This window comes from Lycium barbarum, chromosome 9 (assembly GCF_019175385.1).
Source record: "Lycium barbarum isolate Lr01 chromosome 9, ASM1917538v2, whole genome shotgun sequence".
NCBI classification, from domain to species: Eukaryota; Viridiplantae; Streptophyta; class Magnoliopsida; order Solanales; family Solanaceae; genus Lycium; species Lycium barbarum.
The window spans coordinates 104,330,608-104,347,363 of NC_083345.1; the positions used below are offsets into that span (position 1 = coordinate 104,330,608).

Below are 16,756 nucleotides of genomic sequence, written 5' to 3' on the forward strand. Positions count from 1 at the left end.
TACCCAGTGTTGTCACAATTCAACACTGGGACAATATTTTGCAAGCTTCGCGCCAATCGGGGTTCAAGTGTCGTAAGTATCTCAGAACTACACTCGACCTGATTCTCGTACAGCCTGAGATATGTAGGCAACAAAGAGACCGTAGTTCGATCATAATTTTCTCAAGCTTCCTTTAGCCGGGACAAAATAAGCTACTAAGTCAACGTCTTTGCCCGACAACTCTTTTCATCATTACCGGGCAAAGAGGGACAAGTTGTTGACACCGAATTTTGTCCCGCCTCTCCTCCGAAATACCTATTTATGCTTCTAATATTTTTGGAAAAAATTAAAAAAAATATATATTTATATTTTACTATAATTATTAGCCTTTTATCAATACTGGCGTTTCATTATTCTATTACAGTTACTAGCCATCATCATCATCATTTATCACTTATTATTATTATTATTACTATTACTATTATTATTATTATTATTATTATTATTATTATTATTATTATTATCATTTCGATATTTTACCAGCTTACGCATGCACATCGCATTTATCTTTGCATAATTAAATAATAGTATTTATTTTACTGTGGATTTTCAAAAAATATTATTGCATGGCTATTATAACAGCATATAATTTTATTACCCGAGTCCTAATAATCACACATTTTGTATTAAACAATATTTTGTCACCCTCGGTATATAGTTATTTAAATAGGCCTTTTATTTAAATTTAGAAGTCGGGTTATTTCTTTCATTCAGCCCATATTTTTAATTCATCTAACCTAAATCCAAGCCCATAAACATTTTCGGACCAATCTAGCTCACCATTCATTTAAATAAATTCAACCAGCCCACAAAAACCGGCCCATACCCGCCTAAACCTACCCGACCCGCCCTTTCCGCTTAACAAAGGAAACCCATTAGGGTTTCCTTCATTCCCTCTTCTGCGCCGCTTCCCCCCGCTCCCTTCTCTTCTCCTTCAATCCCTCTCTCTCCCACGTCTCTCCCATACCACTGCTCCCCACTCGTCTTTGCCCCCCACGCTCCTCTGTCACACCCATACCTCTGACACCCCCCACGTTGCCTCTGCGCTCCACTCTCCTTTGTTCCCTCTCCTCTGAAACTCGAACCAAAAATCAGTCTATAAATGTGTTTTCATCATCCATTAGAAAGGGGGATTTTTTTTGGGGTTCACGAAATTACCTCAAGAAGTAGAGGATTTTTTTTTAGTGGAAACCCCTCAAGAACCTGAAGGGTTTTCCGATTCAGTCGCTAAAATCCCGGAAAGAAGCACAAGTTCTGGTCAAGCCGCCTAAAATTTCCTAGAAATTGAGTCTTCAGCAGTTTTAAATATTTCCTGGAGATTTGTTCGAAATAGAAAATCCCAATTGTTTTACTTTTATACTTCGCTACTGTTTTGGGTCCGAGAGGATTCAAGCTCGAATTTTTCAAAGTGTTGCGAGTGTAGATCGAAGATTCGTACCCACTTCGCTGCACCCGAAGAAGGTAATTTCTCCTCCTTTAAGCCATTTTGCTTACAGTCGGGTCTATACGTATGTCTATTCTGTTGGGTGTTTAGACGAGCTCGTTTTAGTTTGTTTGCGTGCGGATGTTATTTCCTGTTTATTATGTGTTGGTTAACATTTGTGATTGATTGTTAAAATTAATGGTTAGTTTAGCATTGTTAGCAGCTTTAACATTATAAGTCTGTTCCGTTTTAGTTTAATATAGTGTCGTTTGCTTATATGTTAGTTTAGTTGCTATTGAATTATTACCTTAATGTAGTCCAGTTTTCAGTTTGGTTTTCATTTTTTTGTCGTTATGATTAGTCTTTAAGTATGTGTTAGTTCTTATGTGAGTTTGGATATCACTAAACCATGTGTTTATGGATGCTGTCTAGTACCTTATTTGAATGATGCTCATGTTTAATACATCTTAGTCATGTATTCTCATGCGATCAGGTCATGCTTAAATGATAATTTCCTCACATGCCTACTAGTTTTGAGCCTATGTTTGCCTGTACATTTAACTGTTTCCACTTGTCATACTACATGTTTGTTAGTATGTTCATTAGCTGATAGTTTTGTATACCCTGTTTGGTACAGTAGCATGCTTAAAGATCAATTCGCTATGTGGTTCTCTCTTGCTTGACCCTTGTTTGAGCTTAAACCATTATAAAGAGTAACTCATTAATCCATTCACCTTGTATGTGATTAAGAGTTTTCTTTGTCTTATCGAGCATGATACATGTCTACTGCTTTACATAACTTAAAATTGCTTGCATATCACCACCACTAGCAGACTTTAAAGGAAAATGCATATAAGTTTGTTTGGGGTTTAATACTAAGTATGCACATGATTGATAACTCCCGCAGGTTGGATTTTATGTAGCTAAAAGAAATGGAGACAGCTTCATGATAGTTTAAGTAAAAAGGTAATAGACTATTATTGGTGTAGCCTTGTGTTTGCATACAACTGTGTGTTTCCAAGATCACTTTGTTAGCCTGGATTAGAATCTGACTAAGTTGTGTCAAGACGATTATGTGTTGTCTTAGGCTTCAATAATTCTTAAACATCTTAGAAGATGGATAATCTGCAGCTATAACTATATATATGTGTGATCTACATTGATGAAACAGAACTCTTTTGTTTAAATTTGGTGTGCCGCTTAAGGAAGATAATTGTCCAAGTTAGTTCCTCTATTGTTTTCTTTCCCAAATAATGAGTCTTTTCTCAAACATGAACCTAGTTCAGCAGGTGTCTCTGTTAAAAGGGCTATGTTTAAGTTAAAAAATCCTCTTTGCTTCATTAGCTGTGCAAACAGTTGAATATCAGTTTGTTAACCATGTTCGAATTCAAAAATGATTCTCTCTCCAATTAACTTGCTTGAATGTTTAAATTGTCAAAAGATAAAGGCTGTGTTAGAATTTATTATGCCACTGGAGTATTAATATCTTTTTTTTTACAATACTGGTTCGGATTTTTCAGTTTCCATTGGTTAAATGCCCCAGATTATGTTTTCTCTCCTCTTAATCTAGTAGCCACGAGATTCCCCCACCCCATATTATGGGTGTGCTTGTTAAAGTATTCCCAAGCACTGTTTCAGTTAAGTGTTAAGGGATGAACATCACTTAAATTTGGCCCAGAATATGAGTTTGTGCGTTAGTTAGAGGGACGAATAATTCCACGGTTTGTTTGAGCTCTTGTTTGTTTCCTCTTGCTTATTATCTCAAGCCAATGTGTATACATGAAGTATACTTAAAAATACATAGCATATATACAATCTTCCAATTTGTTTTGAGTTTATATTTCATATGTTTAACGTTATTCATTGATCTCATACTAATCCTTTTCCTTTATTTTTATCCATGACCATCGCATGCGAGTCCGAGAGACTCGTCCTCCGCATTCTGTGTTGGGCCAAAAGCCCAACATAATATTCTCGGGTCATCCCCAAGTCAGCCCAGCCTGCAGCAAAATAAAAGAAATGGAAATTCTGGGCTAAGGCCCAATGGCGTGAATAGTCTCTCAGCAGTCTTAAAGTGGGCCGAGCCCATTTTAATATCATTTATTCATTTATTTCATTTTTTTTTTATGTATTTGATTTGTATTTGTGCAACTAACCCTTTATTTGTTTGTTTCCTTAGCCAAACGAACCTTATTAGACTAATATGAGACTTAGCTTTAGTGAAAAGTAGTTAATTTAAGAAAGATAAATTAATTCCATTAGCTTCATCTTTTCTTTCTCTTTTACGTCAAAAACTATCTATAATATCTAGTATTTATTTTATTTAATCAATTTGCGAACAGCGCAATTACATATTTCGAATCAAAGGAATTATTTTTATTAGAAAATTAAACGTCACTAATATATACTTATTAATCCCAGTATATCATAGAAACATTTTGGATTAATTCGATTATGCATATTTTGAGTTAGACACAGTTAAATAAAGTTAACAAGCAAGAGAAGAAATCCTGTCATTTTTTTTGCATATTAGTTACAAAAAATGGTTTCAGATTATTCTGTTATATAATTTTATTCCGAATATAAGTTGGCCAGGTTTTCCTTTAAAAGGCTTTTGTCTATATACAAATCATTATATTTTACAAATCTTATTTTTCAAATAAAATTATTATTTAAAGTTTTAACAGCATTTATAAGTCTCAACATTTCTTTTTGTGAAATTATTATATTTCTCTACAAATTAGTTCAAGCAGCATTATTATATTTTTTTGGAACCTTAGTAATATAAGCAAACTATTTTTCTTAAAATTCAAACACTATATTCAATCTGGATTAATTAACCTAAGTTTGGTCGGATAACCGTAAGTTAACGGATTCTCAAGGATGCCTAACCCCTTCCCTTTAGGATAATATAGAGCTCTTACCTAGAATCACACTGGTTAATCAGACTATTAACGGAGGTTTAGTTTTAACTTTACCTTAGTTAATATTTAGGTGTCCTAATTCACCATTAAATTAATTAGGTGGCGACTCCTTAAAACAAAATAAATAGGAATCACCAATACGTCATACTCCTTAAATCAACCCGGTTAAAATGGGGTGTGACAAGAATAATGAACAAAACTTCTGGAACTTGTATATGCTTCAGGCATTCAAAATTCTTCAAGAATTTTCATATAAATTTTGTCAAGTGACAATATCCATTAATATTAAATGAGTGGCATTTTATGTTGTCGGACTGTAGGTCCAATAAGCTCGAAGCTTACCAAAATGCAGCATTTCACTTGGTAATAATGTCTATGTTGGCATGCTTTGTAGACATAGAATTTAGATCCTCACAAGTTTTTACAAGATTGCGCTATATTGTTCCAAAGATATCTTCGACGATATATCATTTGTATCGGTTCGCAATGTGACATTGCTTAGTGAGATCTCATCACTTCCATTATTTTAGGTACCTAAACCTCTCATGAGGTTTCATGAAGTGTTATGTCTTACGATCTTCAAGAGCATATTGCTTCCTCATTATGACCATTTTGATCATTTGCTCCTCTCCCTTTTCAAGGATTATTTCATTTGGAACCGATTGATCCACCATGCTTCATGCATGTTGAATACTTTTTCCTTCAAGGACATTAATATTAATAGGAGCATTTTGCAACTAAAATATGAAACTAGTTTTGGGTCAGCAAATTCTTCTAGCATTTAACTTGAATTACTTTTATTTTTCAAATGAGGATGATACTAATGATAATTCACAACATATTTCCTAACTACTTATTCTCTTCCCCTTATGTTAGAAAATCTGACATATATCCCATCTTCTTTGGGGGGGATCCATCTTTGTGTATCATGGTAGATTGATTAATCATATACCACACATAAAAAAAAAAACTGTTACATGGAAATATCTGGTTCCTAACCTTGAACCAATTGTGAGGGGAGAATTTACCATAATTTGTTGATTTGAAGCATACAAGTGATGTTATATACAATATTATCATATCTCAGACCAGTACATGGAGTTTTGTTCTCATAAGCAATGGTTTAACTATTTATTGGAGGCATGTAATGTCAAACCAGCTTGGATATAAACTAGTATTATTAAAATGGATTGTTTTGATTACATAATCTGAAAATTATGCTCTCAACTGAATTAATTTGAGCAAATAACTGTGCATATGTCAAACTGCGGGTTGAAAATAAACGCACATGTGATCGTCTTATCGATGGATCTATTCAAGACATCATATAACAGGTGAACAGATCCATATTCACCTTTTATATTTTTTCAGAATTTAGGGAATTCAATCCCAACATTAGCCAGTATAATCAATTTATCATGAGAAAAAGCAACAAAAATAAAATTCTTGAAGAATCTTCTAGTTCTTCAATATATGTCAACTACTCTATCTGCACATCATGTTTGAATCGAGATGGAAAAATAGCTTGTGCTGACTAATAATATTATTTATACTAGTAAACTTCAAGTTTACCATGTCATGTGCTATTTGTTTTAGTAAACTTCTAGTTTACTATTTACTATGACATGAATTTTATTCCATTTTTGTACCAATAAACTTCTGATTTACCGTGACATGTAATTTCATCATGCTTATATTTGTGTAGTACAATTTGGAGAATAAAGAGGATAACCATTCACATACATATTTCTTACCCACTATGATTTTGAAGATATTTAATCCTCCGATCATTTATAGCTTCAATATGATAGCTATTTACTTTAGTAAACTTCAGGTTTACTACATTTTGTGTTTCGATCATATCAACTTTGTATATGACGATATAGGATGAATGACATAATAATTAATATACTCTTCGGGAGCTTTCAATTTATTTTTCATAAGACACTACTAGTGTCACGATTAATACTGTCAGAAAATACAAAGTGAAAACTAAATACTATAATAAACTAATAGTAATATTCTGCTAAGCAATTTACCAAAGTGACGGATCCTTTCACTGTATGTGCTTAAATTGATAAGTTTTCAAGTGTTTGTTTTTACATCAAGTAGTACTATACCCATCTTGGTCAAAATAGATAACAATATGATAAGAAACAAAATAAATTGATGAGTACTATTAGGATACAAGAAGTTATCTTTCAAATTTTAAAAGTTTTGTATAAACGCAGTACTTTTCACATTTATCCACGAGTTAATAGATAACATTAATTTAATGAAAATAGGTAATGCTGCTGTAATCAATTGCCATATTCGTTATATGACTATTCAACGATTTTAATCCACTTAGCAGTACATTATCACACCAACAAGAAAATTATCATGTCATAGACTTGCAATGAATATTCACTGCTCCCCATCCCCCCTCCCCCCCTCTTTTTTTTTTCTTCTTCATAAAAAAGAGTGTGAAAAAAAGAATCAAGTTGGCAATGGACACCACTCAATGTGGACCAGTTCACTTCTTAGATTAATATATCTAATGTTCATATGGTGGTTTTATGCACACTCTAGAAAATGTATCTTTATTCTTTTATTTAGTAAACAAGCAAACCAACATCAATATTAAACATTATCTAATCAAAAGGGAATGATCATATTTTTATTAAGAACTAACTACAACAATATGATTAGATCTAGACTAATTAATATTAATTGAAAGACTAGTACTGATGTAAACAACTATTGCTACATCATCTCTTATTCAACAAAAATTAAAATGAACTACTTAATCATCTTTAACAACAGATCCATCATTAATTAACATTAATTAAATGATTTATCCTTCCTTCAGGGTGGTCAAAGAAATCGGCCACATCCAAATGTGTGATGTCAACATGATTTTAAGAGATAAAATTTACTTCGGGATCTTTCTCTTTCCTATTCATTGATGCTTGATAAAGCTCAACCAAGTACTTTGGTGTACGAACAGGGCAGTGTTGCGGTATTTCTTCATTCACTTCCGGGAATGAAACTTGATCATTTAGATTCACTTTATATACAACTTTCAATAGCTCATTATTTTTCTCAAGCACAAGAAAACACCGGTTAAATATATTTCTCAAAGTTTTTCTGCTTCAGGAGAAAATTTCACCTTTAATACTTCAGAAGTTAATTTCAAAGTTCTACTACTTCGAGGCTAGATTTAGAGTTCTGCTACTTCATGAGTTATTTCAAAATTTTACCACTTCTGAAGTAAATTTTAAATTCTACTTCGGGAGTAAAGTTAAAAAGTTTATCACTTCGGGAGTAAATTCAAAAGTTCTACCACTCGAGAGTAAAGTTAGAAGTTCTACCAACTTCAAGGGTAAATTTAAGAGTTCATTATTTCAGGAGTAAATTTCAAAGTCTTACTACTTCGGGAGTAAACTTCAGATTTACTACTTCAAGAGTAAATTTTAGAGTCTTACTGTTTACCCCGAATTCGGATAATCAATTGAATTTATGAATGAGGTATAAGATATGTGGTTGAACCTTAATCTATTTGATAGAGGAAAGAAATGTATGAATATGCTATGAAGAAGCAACTGATAATCAGTGGTTTGCTATAGATTTTGTATCTAGTAATATATGAATATTGTTTGATCAAGCAGATTTAAAAGATGAACACGATGATCCGGGCCAAAATCAGACGTTAGAGAGAGAGATTTTATATATCTTGCTATTACAAAATGTTCTTGGTATGAGGAAGCTAACCCCTCAAAAGTAGGGCAATGAGCCCTATTTATAGTATTGCCCCATGGGCTTCATACAACATGAGACCCTAAAAAATAAAGAATAAACTCTGAAATGGATTAGGTTGGTCGTACGGTCTGACACTCGTACGATTGGCAGTTGAACATGGCAGGACGGTATTGACGCGTGGCTATTGTGTAACGGATCACCCGGACCAACTGCCACTATCAGACGGACCAACGGCCACGACCAACTCGGCTATGAAGAAGTCGAACCAAATGATGCCCTTTCTTTGCTTCGGTTTAAGCACTCCTCCGGTTCAGAATGAAAGTCTTCGTGCACGTGCTTGTCCCTTTCTTCCCTTGGTCTCCGGTCTTACCGGTTTAACATATATCCGATTTTTACCGTATACAGATAGTCCCCACACTTCCCGGACCGTAGATTTATCAGAGTAACGGGAAGTGGATGAATAAAAACCCGGTGGTTCCGAATGCTCGTTCTTATCTTTTCATTTTGGCGGGAACAGTTGTGTCACGTCTCGTCTGTCATCAGCCACGTGTCTCATCCCGAGCGGTTAGCTCTGACAACCGCCGCAACGCACGTCGTTTCAAGTCGCTCCTCATTAATTATGGGACACGTGGCTCTCCTCGGTTGGCTGGGACCAGTAACCGCCTCGATCGTCCATGCCTATATAACGTCTTTTACCTCCCCATTCGAACATTTTTACCTCTTCAACTCACTTCCCTGTTTTCCAGTTCTTCACTTCCTCTCCATTTCACTTCTTCACTTACCTTTTAATTCACATTTCTTGTTGATTCGCTGCTTATACTACGTAAAAAAGGAAAGATTCTGCCAACTACTCCACTTTAACCATTTTTGTTGAGTGTGCTGCTGCTTCTTCCTCTCGTTTTCTGCCATTTTTGAAGTCTCTGTTTGTTCTCTTACTCCACTTTTTAACTTCTCTTTCGAATTTTGCCAAATCTTTCTTCGTAATCTCCAAATGTCTGCTAACACTGAAACCACTTCCCATGATATTCCATCGGTTTCGTCTCAAGGAACCGAGCCAACTTCACCACCTAAGGCAAAAATCACCTTCGAGCCCACTGCCTCGGACATTATACCGGCCAAACCTAATTTCAACAAAGATTTTGAGGTTGAAAAACCTTCTCCGGTATCCGACAGAGGGTTTGATGTGAGACGATATCCCTCATCCATTACCGAGGGAAACTCGACTTAGTCCGGGCTGATTGCGGGTGGGACACTCGTTCAGTTCAAGTTTTTTCCCCCGGGCCAAGCGAATCAGTCACTGACCATCGGGAAGGTTTCTTATACGTTTATACTTACCCTTTCACTCTCAAGCTCGACCCCCCAGTCGATCCAGTCATCTTAGACAGGTGCCGGACCTATAACGTAACCTTGGCACAGATTGGTCCGATTGTTTGGAGGGCCGTGGCCTGCCTCCGGCTGTTGGCCAATAATACCGGGAAGGAATTCACGCTGGCCCACTTGATACGCTTATATTCCCCGAGGTTGTTCCGGGGTGGCGTAATATCGCAAAGCGAAGCCGGAATCCATTTTTCTCAAAAATAGACGAAGATAGAGACAGGGGCTGGTTGGAGCGATATCTCCAGGTGCGAACCTCGGACATTATCCCGCCGGACAACTACATGCCTTTTCCGGAAAGGTGGAATAATAATCGTAAGTCTGAACTCTTTTAATAATTGCTTATGTGTTTTGTCGAACTTTAGTTCATCCACCTTCTCACTACTCTTTTTATTTATGTTAGTTGTGGGCTGGATTCCTCCGGTCGTCCGGGATCTCAATGAATGGGTTACTGCTCTCCCCAGCCAACATGCCCACGATGATCGGACGTGGGGACACCTGTCACGTGGCCGATGGGTCGCCCAGAACCACAGTAATACTCGGCTTTTATCCGTATTCATTGCATCTTCTACCCTTCTGTAACATCTTCGATTTTCAGGTTTACCTAAGGGCTCGGTGGATCCAAGGCCAGAGTCAGCAGCAGAACCAGAAACGTCGGCACCCGAGTTCGATTCAGCTAGTGCCTCTCGTATCCTTGCTGCCGCCGCCAAGAGAAAAAGGCCCTCGGACAAAGGGCAGAAACCGAAGAAAAGGGCGAGGAGCGCCGTTAGAACTTTAAGGGATGAGGCAGATCCCGAGCTCCTCGTTTGGAGGATCAGCGAGGCCCCTTCCGTGGCTCCCATTCCGGAGGAGGATATCACCGTGTCACCACTTTCTTCAGCCGGGGAAGGACCTTCGGCTCCGGCATTACGCACAGGTGGGGAAAATATTCATTACCCGGCTCCTTTAAGGTCGATTGAATTCATTGATATTTCAGGTGATACTTCTTCCGAAGAAACCCCTCTGCAAAGGACAAGAAGATCCAGGGAGGCACCTGCTGCCGGAACCGGTCAAAGGACCGGTCCCCGAGACCGAAGCCCCCACAAATGTTGATCTGCTGCCCCACTACGAGACTGCCGCAACTTCGAAGATCCCTGCCTTTGCCGAAGCTGCTGAAGTCCCTCCGAGTTCTCAACCTCCGGCCTCAAGACCGGATGAGTTTAATGACATGTTCTCGGACACTCCTCCCGCTACCGGCGAAGCTGCTAGATTCGGACAGCTCCTGATCCCTCGGGCCACGAGGGCGGCTAGTCGGACCACCGAGTCTAGTGCCAGGGACAGCTTAGTGCTCACCTTTCCGGCCCCAAGTGTAGAACCGAGGAGGACAAGATCGGCTACGATCACCGTTCCCGAGGATTGCAGCTTTCTTTCTCGCCCGGTGGGTGTGGCAAGCTATCTGAGGCCCCTTGTCTTGGACTCGGACAAGCGAAAGATGAACGGGGTCCCTTGGCAGTGCCTCATTAACTAGGGTATGCACGCAGGCAACCGGGTACAACACACTTAGGATCCGCGAAAAGTTGCAACCAATGTTCCCACACATTATCAGACACATAATCCGGCTTAATCTTTTTTTGTTTAATTTTGCTAATGAAATTCCTATACTTTGTTGCTGCCTTAGTATTCCAATGTTTTCTGATTATACTCTCAGGAATCAAAGAGTCCCAATGGTATGTCTTCTGAAAACAGTTTGTAAACTAATATTATTAGTATTCTAACTATAAAATCTAATACACTTATAAAACGAATTATGATGAAAGTTATACCTTGAATTCCCCAAAATAAAAATCTCTAGTATCTTCTGAGATACCTTTCCAATTGATTCCATTGGGATCAAGTTGAGTTTTGAAAGATGCGGATATGGTATTAGAGCATTCTTTAGAAGGTTCCAACCTACATAAATTTAAAAATATTATTTCAAGGCCTACCACAAATTATATATATAAAAAATACAAGCATGGACTAACCCTGCAGGAGTAAGAGTAACAAGTGTAAGTGTCCGCTGCCTACGACGACTACTGGACTCTTCTTCGCTGATAGTGTTGCTCTGGTTTGATGTACCCTCATCTCTTGGGCTGCTCAGATCGGGTGCAATGGGAGATAATTCAGGGATGGTTGGGTTACTACCGTGATCTGACGCTTGAACCGGTGGTGTACCTAAAGTTTGAACATGGTTTATAGGATCTGGCCCACCTATGGAACTCGTACCACCTTGTTGAGGACTAACTGTGGTGGGAATAGGAATGGTAGGCATGTTTGCATGACGAGCAAAATCACCCCTAAGTGAGGACTTTCCTACACGACCTTCGCTACCTCGACCTTTTCCTCGAGCGATATCTACAAAAAAATGTGGACGTGAGGAAATTAAAGCAACCATCAGTAAAAAAAAGTAACCAGTAAAATGCAAGTAGGCTGCTAGTAAAGAGGTTTTTATACAAGCTGTTTGCAAGTCTACAAATATGACTAGTAAGTAGTAGGGATTATGGGAAAGAAAAAAATCTCAATAGAAAACCATAATGCTTTGCCAAATGCAGCATTTGTTGCTGCTGGTGTGCACCAGGAGGGGAACACACACAGAGAAAAAAAAAGTCTAAGCCCAAGGAGTGTTTTCAGAAAACTTTGCACAAAGCATGCATTGTTCTTGGGCAGAAGAACCTTATGCAGAGGGTTCATGTGCTGGTTGTTGTGATGACACTAGGGCCTGGTAGGTAATAAATACCACAAGTCATGATAGGCACAAGGTATGCATAAATGCAGCATTTGTTGCTGCTGGTGTGCACCAGGAGGGGAACACACACACACACACACAAAAAAAAAAACAAACAAAAAAAAAAGCAGAGAAGGTTGAAGTTTTTGTTAGCATGAACAAATTAAGGTGGCCAGGATGATCATGAAGCTGGTTAGATTACACAATATCAACACTGTTGTTTACAACTAGGGGGGAATTCAGCCTTTCAAAATTAAGTTGGCTCACTAATGCCAACTCATGATGATGTTTCACAGTTTGGACATGACCTGGTGTAATTTGAAGAATCCTGAGGCAATTCAGATGTACTGATCAAGTACACTAGGAGGCTAAGCAGACATGCTGAGGTGCAAATTTGGCTCAGACCTGGTGTGTTTAGTGATAGTACACCATCATGCTCAACTCTTTGTATCACTAATCCAAGCATGGGAAATGAGATGGTGCAAATATGGCTTCAAGGGAACTCATAGGGACAGTTGGGAACAAGCTGGTTTGGAGCAAGAAAGGCCAACAAGAACACATGAAGGAACATGAAGCAACATCATGGATATTTCTATGCAGCAGTAGTGAAAAAGAGCAGTCACACTGTGATGGGATGCAGTTGGGAGAGCACAAGGTATTGGGAGAAAGGAACAGAGGCTTTGGCCTTTGGGAGAGCACAAGGTCTTGAGGTTGTGAAAGGGTGTGCAGGTCTGGAGGTTGTGAAGGGTGTGCAGGTCTGGAGGTTGGGCTTGGCAAGTTGGAAAACAACAACAGACTTGGTGGCTGAAATATAACTGCATCACTGATCCTTACAAAGAAAAAATGATGTGGTGTAGTTTTGATCATACAACTGCAGGGAATCAGTGCATACTGGGGCACAACACTGCTGTTTACAGCAGCCAGGAACTACAGCTGCTTGCTGTAGAAATGTGGCATCAGCTGATCTTGTGCAGCAGATACAACTTGGTACAACAGAATTAGTGCAGCAGTCTGCAATCTACACAAGAGGAACAGATGCAGCAAGATGGTTTTAAGCAATATGCAGTGCTGCTGAAGAGCTGCAGTTCTAGTTTTACTGTAGGTGGCAGCCTAAAAATGCTACAGTACAGAAGGGACAGATGCATCATATGCTAGCACAACACTACTGTTTACAGCAGCTAGGAACTACAGCTGGTTGATGAAGAAGCATCAGCTGATGGAAAGACTTGGTGCAGCAGATAAGGCTTGGTACAGCAGATAAGGCTTGGTACAGCAGAATTTGTGCAGCAGTCTTTCTGCAATTTACACAAGGGGAACAGATTTAGCAAGAGTTTTGCTATTTTTTGTTCTGCAGGCTCACAAAAGAGGCGGTACTTTGGCAAGAGCAAGTATTGCTGTTTACAGCAGTTCAAAAAGCAGTGCAATTATGTAGTGCTACTGAAGACTTAATTTGATCATTAGTTTAAGCCTAATGTACTTTATTAAAAAAAAAATTAACTAGAAAAACTACCCCTTCCCCACCCATCTTGCAGGAACACTTTTGTCACCACAGCCAAGAAGAAAGAAAAAGTCACGAGGATCAATAAACAGACCTGAGGCTTGAACCGGTGGCGTACCTAAAGTTTGAACTTGGTTTATAGGATCTGGCCCACCTATGAAACTCGTACCACCTTGTTGAGGACTAACTGAGGTGGGAATGGGAATGGTAGGCATGTTTGCACGACCAGTAGAATCACACCTTAATGAGGACTTTTCTACACGACCTCCGCTACCTCAACCTCTGCCTCGAGCCATATTGACAAAAAAAATGTGGACATGAGGAAATTAAAGCAACCATCAGTAAAAAGTAACCAGTAAAATGCAAGCAGGATGCTAGTAAAGAGCTTTTTAAACCCATGAAACATACGAATAACTTATAGTTGGAATCAAACCCATGAAACAATGTCAAACTGGTTGTACATGGTTTGTTTATAGTATCCGAGCAAATGATGGTTCTCTCAAACTACACATATTAACAATGACTGTAGATGTAAATTAAAAATAGATCATGAAAACCATGTTTTTAAAGAAAATTATATTGGGAGTCCATACTCTTTCTCCCCAGTTGGTCATGAAAGATTTTAGTGCCTAAAGTTTTAAATCCAAAAATTTGTCTCAAAAGCTCAACTCGCTGCCTTTTGATCAAAAGAGACAGACTTTGAACTCTCTGAGCATGAGTGATTTTTATACATTAAACACATCCAATGACGATAAATTCCTTTTTGATCCACGACAGCATGTAAACTAATAGTCAACAACTCAAAAGTCTAAGTTTATGTTTATGCCAAAGAGTAATCAAAATAAGAGGCCTCTCATGTCCTTCATTTGCTTAGGGGTGAAACCAACTGTCTCCAAAATTATATATCATCAAAGAAGGAAAGGAAATAGACCTGTTGAACATTTAACCAACTAACTAGATCCAAGGTAAGAACTAAAATCAACAACGTCAACCTATTAAAGTAGACTTGGAAATAATAGGTAATCTACCTATTCCTATAAAGTAAGCTAGAACAGGTGACAATGGACCAGAATAAGAAAATCAAAAACCTCCTCCAACATTCATGAGTAAATTAAGACTAGCATAGTATTTGGATATTTTTTCCTGCTGGGATCCTAGGCAATCAACAATTACCTAACCGGTGCTTCTACGTTACATTTGTGAAAGAGTTGGATTGGGTTGACAATTCCGAAAAGGTTCAAATAACTTAAGGGAAAGATGAATCCTTTGACTCCATGTTTGAATTGTGTGGGTCTATAGAAATTACAGCATCAACAGAAGATGGATGATACAGCTAAAAGCTAAAGAATTGTGAGTGCAACACCCATGTTTCCCCTGTTCCTATTCAGGAAAATCAAATCCCTCAAGTACAACTAAGACCACACATCATAATCATAGATTCAAATAATGACATAAGTCTTATCCAAGCTAACCCTAAGGGCACACATAACCAACTAAGTAACAAAGCAGACATGGCATTCTCATAAGGGCCTGATACCCAAGATAAGCAAGGAGTGACACCAACCACCTAGGCAAATAACTAGGACCCCAGATCAAAAGGTGCAAAAGGCCTGGGAAAGACATCACAAGCAATCAAGACTTTAGACCGTATTACTTATTTCAGGTAAAGGAAGGCTTGATAGAGTTTATGACTTAGAGCATACATTTAAACCTGGTAGTTTTTAAAACTTACCTCTCTTTTATCACCCAAGCATGTAATAGACATGTTAACTGATCAAGATTACTGTTAACAAATGAATGAAATCTGAAGACCTTTGTTAAAGAAAAGAGATTTCAAACAGGCAAGTTGTATGGGCACTTAGTCAAAACAGCCTTAAAACAATTTTGTCCCTTAGTAATGACCTTTCAAATGCTTAGTCTAATCAGAATCTTTTCTCAAGGAACAAAAGGAAAAGCAAGGGATAAGTTTATGGCATGGTCATGGTTTTGGTAAACAAGAGGATTCAATCATTACACAGGAAACAGGCTACAATCAACAGATCAAAGGGGCAGATTCTGAGATACCAACCATGGATGAACAAGCTAAGGAAAGGTGGATGAAAGACACAAGATCACAAACATGAGCAAATGGGAAGCAACAAAGTTGGCAGTCCTACCTCTTTACAAACAGGAGCAAATGTGGACTCAGACTAGCACCAATACATTTGTCAGTCCTACCTCTTTACACAAAACCAGTTTAAACAATAAGACTCCAAACAGGCAGACTCCCAAGATAAAGAAAAAATAAACTTTTAGGAGACATGCTGAAAATCGTACAATACTTAGACTTTCCAAATATTGACAGTAGTTCATTTAACTCTAGATGTATCCCCTCTTCCTAAGTCTTCGTTGATAGCGACTCAGTAGATGTGCTGGTCGGAGGTAACATTGAAAAGTCAAAGTGTGGACAAGCTTGCCCAGTCACTACCATTATTAAAACAAAACAAAAAAAAAATAGTAGCAGCATGTCTACTAGAGCAATGACCTAAAGCATTTTTTATAGTTTTCACAACTGGCATACAAACTAATGATTCAGCTGAAGTTATCCCACTCCCGCTGCTTCTTCTTCCATATATATCTTATAATCAGTTCACTAAATTATTTCTGGAGAAACTTTTCATTTCAGAAACTAGTTATATAATCACACAAGATCTAATACTAATGTATTATAGAGTGCAACCTTCAATAACTAAAGGGCATCTAGGAGGCATGATAATGTGACGGGTCATCATATTTCACTCAAGTACTTTCTGCGACAGTTTAATCAAACAAAGAAATTTGGAAGAAAGGCAACATATGCTTTCATTTGACAACAGATTTGGTAATATGCTTTGAACCTTGGTAATCTGATAGCCTCTGCAATTAGCTACTACTAAAGAACTTTAGGACCACAACCAATGCAACTACTCTCCCTATCGACAAGCCGGCAAGACAACAGCCAACTGCTTCCAAGCCTCTTCTATATATTAGTAATT

At 37.9% G+C, this 16,756-nt stretch overlaps 1 protein-coding gene across 1 annotated transcript; it reads right to left on the reverse strand.

The window, feature by feature from the left end:
* Window positions 1-11,000: 11,000 nt before the first annotated feature.
* LOC132612106 (uncharacterized) lies at window positions 11,001-11,791 on the reverse strand. Its single transcript, XM_060326445.1, has 3 exons — window positions 11,505-11,791; window positions 11,304-11,430; window positions 11,001-11,216 (listed from the first exon to the last, which is right to left on the reverse strand). Exons 1-3 carry the CDS (start codon window positions 11,789-11,791, stop codon window positions 11,001-11,003), a joined length of 630 nt encoding a protein of 209 aa, XP_060182428.1.
* Between the last annotated feature and the right edge of the window lie 4,965 nt (window positions 11,792-16,756).